This window comes from Lotus japonicus, chromosome 5 (assembly GCF_012489685.1).
Source record: "Lotus japonicus ecotype B-129 chromosome 5, LjGifu_v1.2".
NCBI classification, from domain to species: Eukaryota; Viridiplantae; Streptophyta; class Magnoliopsida; order Fabales; family Fabaceae; genus Lotus; species Lotus japonicus.
The window spans coordinates 42,668,690-42,673,872 of record NC_080045.1 but is presented as its reverse complement, the minus strand read 5'-3'; the positions used below and the strand labels follow the sequence as shown (position 1 = coordinate 42,673,872).

Here is a 5,183-nt window from a genome sequence, read left to right as displayed (position 1 = left end):
GGATATCTGCAACATAGATAATCTTGTCCTTAGGTACCCACTTTCTGGGTCCTCTCTTGTTAGTTACCCCAGAGGTTCTGATCACCTTGGGTGTCTCAACATGATATTTTAAAGGAATATTTGCATGATATTTAGTCATAGAGAAGGATCCCTTTTTAAGAGGGTTTTTAGCAACTTTAGCAGGTAAAGGATCAGGCAATATGGTACCAGAGGGAACAAAGCATTCATACAAGGATTTAGCTTTAGACACAGAGGGCTCATTTCTAATTGGTTTAGAATAGCCAATGCCATGCATTCCATTTCTGCTTACGCCATAGATCATTGAAGCCATTAAGCTTCTATCCACGCTTTTAGCTAGGAATCTTTGAAAAGACTTTTCATACTTAGACTCATTTTTACAATCAGAGGCATCACAGGCAACAATTTCTTCTAACTTAGCAATCTGGTTCTTAAGCACAGAGTTAGAATTTACCAAAGCATGATTTTCATTTTTCAAATCTGAAATAATTTTCTCATGTTCAGAAGGAGTCTTGGAGACAGCAGATAAGTTCTTTTTCAACTTTTTATGCTTAGACAATAAAGAGTTATACTTATCCATGATATCAGACAAAGCATGTTTCAGTTCAGAGGTAGAGAAAGAAGCAAATACCTCATTTTCATCGTCTGAGTTAGGATCTCCTTCTGATTCTGAGTCAGAGTCAACAGCTTCCTTTGACTCTGATCCTTTGTCTTTGACAATGGCCATGAGTCCTTGGACTTCACCATCAGAGTCAACATCCTCTGACTCTGATTCATCGAATGTCACCATCAGACTCTTCTTGGTCTTGAAGTGCTTCTTTGGCTTCTTGTCTTTCTTCAACTTTGGACAATCACTTTTGTAGTGCCCAGATTCTTTGCACTCAAAACATGTGACTTCCTTGATTGAAGACTTCTTCTGGCCTGAGGACTCATACTTTCCTTTTGCCTTTCCAGAGCCTTTGAACTTGCTCTGCCTGTGCTTCCAGATGCGGTTGAGTCTCTTGGAGATCAGAGTCAGCTCATCTTCATCAGAATCTTCTGATGCTTCTTCAGATTCTTCTTCTTCAGCTTGAAGAGCCTTTGACTTCTCAATCTTAGCCTTTTCAGATTTGGATTTCAAGGCTATGGACTTTTTCCTCAGATCTTGCATCTCTGAGCGCTTCAGCTCATGGCATTTCAAAATGCTGATGAGTTCTTCTAAACTCATATTCTCAACGTCTCTCGTGAGCTCTATTGAAGTCACCAAAGGCATCCAACTTTCAGGAAGACACCTGATGACCCTTATGACATGATCTTTTGTTGTGTAGCTCTTGTTGAGAGGTCGTATGCCAGCTACAAGCAATTGAAATCTGGAGAACATTTCTTCAATGGACTCATTTGGCTCCATGATGAAGGATTCATACTTTTGGATCAAAGACAATGCCTTTGATTCTTTGACTTTCTTGTTTCCTTCATGAGACATCTTCAGAGATTCAAAAATGCCTTTAGCAAACTCACGATCTGTAATCTTCTGGTACTCCTCATAGGAAATAGCACTTAGAAGAATTGCTCTTGCTTTGTGATGTTGTGAGTACAGCTTCTTTTGATCTGCAGTCATCTCTGACCTTGGGATCTTCTTGCCATCTGCATCAACTGGACGCTCATAGCCATCCACAATAATATCCCAGAGATCTGCATCGAAACCCAGAAAGAAACTTTCCAGTCTATCTTTCCAATATTCGAACCTTTGACCGTCGAACATAGGAGGCTTTGCATTGTAACCATCTCTTTGAGTTTCACTGGTGGTGGCAGCCATTGTTTTTCACACCGGCCCGGATCACTGAACACTGTTAGGTGTGGTAATCAGAACTTGCGCTCTGATACCAATTGAAGGTATGAAAAACGGTAGAAAGGGGGGGGGGGGTTTGAATAACGTTTTCAGAACAAAACTTCCACCTTAAAGATTTTGACAAATCTTTCGAGAACTTAAGTGCTAAAGATAAGAGATAGAAAAGCACACAAGGATTTTATCCTGGTTCACTTGATAAATCACTCAAGCTACTCCAGTCCACCCGTTAAGGTGATTTCTTCCTTCTTAGAATGAAGGCAATCCACTAATCAGGTAAGAGTTACAACTGCACTTGAAACCTACAAGTGACTAACAATTACACTGACTTAGCTCACACTAAGATTCACTCTCTTAGTCTTCTCTAGGATCCGATCAACCTTGATCTCCTAAAGGAACTAAACAAACTGTTTATCAAAGAATTGTTTACAAGAGATTTGCTTCTAAAAAGCTAATTGTAAACTCAATGAATTTCAGATGAAAGAAAGCTTAGAATATTTTGAATATGTCTTGCGCGTGTGTATTTCTTTCTAGCCGCTTCTTTCAATCTTCAGCCTCTATATATATACTCCAAGGATTAGGGTTGAGCGTTGCATGGGAAATGCTACCGTTGGAGGGCAGTTCTGGAAAATCCAGCTTCTGCTGTGGCTGAGAACGTTAGGTAGGTCGTCAGGAAGGTACACTTGCTTTTGTACTTGGATAGCGACTTGACCTTTTAACCTAGGAGACTTCTGATCAGGGGAATACTTCATATTGGAACTTGTGAAGCCGGTTGATCAGAGTCAGAGGGAAAGCACAGATCCTCTGACCATTGTATCTTCTGATTCTGAACTCAGAGGGAAGAACATGGCCTTCAGAGTTTCTTGCTTCTGGACTTCAGAGTTTCCACTATTCAGCTTCTGGATCTTCAGAGTCTTCTACACCATCAGAACATCTGAACCTTCAGTGTTTCTTGGTTATCAGAACTTCTGGATCTTCAGAGCTTCTAGCGACTGAGTCCACATCAGAGTTTGTATAGCTTCAGAACTTCTGAAGCTTTTCCACTGTTCATACTGAACATGGTGAATGCGAAAGCGTTGCTTGGGTCACTCTTTATACACAGTGCTTCTGATTCGTGTGAGATTGAGTTGAGGTCAGAGCCTGTAAATAGCACACTCAGAAAAACACGTTAGAGTACCACAATTGTTCATATCAAAAGGTTAACTTGTAATCATCAAAACATAGAGTTGTACTACTAGATCAAAACTTGATCTTACACAGGGGTGGAGAAAATATTCATCAACAACTATCAGTTGCACATCATAACATAAACAGCAGCGGATACCTCCTTCCTTGGCGTTGTCCATGAAACCAGAATATATTCCCTGGAACTCACCCAAAAAGAATAGGGTTCCTGCTCTGATACCAATTGAAATTCTGGTTCTCGCACAGGACAGATGTCGAACGCGATGTTGGGACAATCGGTTCGACAATTGCACAACAGTACATAAATTAAATCAACGAAAAAAACACAGGGAATTGTTAACCCAGTTCGGTGCAACATCACCTACATCTGGAGGATACCAATCCAGGAGTCAATTCACTATCAAATAATAGCTCTCAGGTCACATGAAAGTCCCTCCTATACCTAAGTACTCCCCCTTAGTATAGAGCCTCTTCAATGTCTACCACTATTACTTAAGTGAATCTAGCTTAGCCCTTCTCCTCTAAGCTATGAGGAAACTTCCCCTAACTCCTAATGATCACTGCCACAGTGACCGATCCCTTACAAGAGATTGAAAGATAGATCTCATGATCAAACAACAATTTGAAGAGATTACAACTCAACTAAACAAACCAACTCTAAGCCATATGATTATCAATGGAGGCAGTAGAGAGGTATACAAAATAACAGAACAAGGACTCACAAAACAAAACCCTAAAAACCCAATCCTTGGGTGCCCAAGGCACACTTTGCAACTAGGGTTAAGCCTCCTTAAATAGCCGTTCTTCTGGTCTTGATCTTCAATGGGTTTGCACGAAAATAGAGTCCATAAAACAGATCTGGAACAAATCTTTTAAACCAGTAACAAATCTTATCAAATAAGATTTGAACAAAAGATAACAACTTTCACAATTTAAACCAAATCAAATCCTCTTCAACAGATTTGATTCCACTATAATATATTCCAGATAGCATAGAGAAGCTTCTTCAATAACCCTAACTTGATTATCACGAAATCCATCCAAAGCTTCTAGAAAAATCAGCCAAACACACAGCAGATCCGCAGGGACAAATGTCACAGCACGATGTTACAACATCTGGTCCCACATCTTGGCACACACATACATTAGCTAAAATGCAGACAACATAAAAAAAGGAACAACAAAGATTATCATTATCTACTTATCAAAGTTATATTTTTAATCAATGTGTGACTTCTCCACAAGTTGTATGAAAATTAGCTGTGCAATAACTGCGAATTCGTATTCTCAGCTAATTTACGCTTATAAAAAAAAAGATAGTTGTGTTTACATCCACCACTCGAACATGTCGTGGACACCGAGCCTAGGCCTAATGGAGGCTAGACATGAGGGGGGAAATTAATCCATGATAGGGCTAATATTTGCAATCTATTCTCTAACAATATTGGATTAACATTTTTTTTCTTTTCATTGGTAATGACATCTCGTGTAAATTGACTTGCAGTTTTCTCCTACCACAAGCAATACCATGACGTGATGGAGGTAAGCCAACAAGACTATGTTCACTGCAACATAAATTCTGCAAAGGCCTCCTACCACTCTGGCTCCGACTCCATCACACTAACCAAGCCAGGCAACTTTTACTTCATTTGTAGCAAAAATGGTCATTGCCTAGCTGGACAGAAGTTTCACATTGCGGTCCATCATCCTGATCAACATCCATCAAGCCTACTTGACACTACTCCTCCCAGTAATGGCAGTGTCTGCGATGAAGGATCAGTGTTACTATTAGTGTCGAACATTGTTACTGCACCAGTAGGTTCCAACCCAAGAAGCAACGATGGTGATATTCTCAGTGCTTCATGTCTCACCCACACCATTGCACTTGTTATGGTATTATGCACTTGCTTTCTAGTTTGATAATAGACACACATATATGTGTCCCCGACATTGTCAGTTTGTGTTTGTTAAACCTTCTCTAGAACGATACTGCAAAAAACATTTATATTTGGGAATAGGAAAATTTATAAACGCGGCTAGCAATTCATAACTTTAGTGATTTTTTTCAAAAGGAAAATTAATTTTATTCATAATAACTAGAAGCTTGAGAAACACCATTTCTCAATCGATTAGCCAGGTCGTCCTTTGTGAACTC

General features: G+C 39.7%; 1 protein-coding gene across 1 annotated transcript; it reads left to right on the top strand.

The window, feature by feature from the left end:
* Positions 1–4,564: 4,564 nt before the first annotated feature.
* LOC130719587 (early nodulin-like protein 7) lies at positions 4,565–4,948 on the top strand. The gene has a single exon (XM_057570204.1). The coding sequence runs from the start codon at positions 4,565–4,567 to the stop codon at positions 4,946–4,948; it is 384 nt and encodes a 127-aa protein (XP_057426187.1).
* Positions 4,949–5,183: the final 235 nt, after the last annotated feature.

Excerpts from the sequence above, each read along its gene's own strand:
- LOC130719587 (XM_057570204.1), top strand. The coding sequence starts at position 4,565 with ATGGAGGTAAGCCAACAAGACTATGTTCACTGCAACATAAATTCTGCA.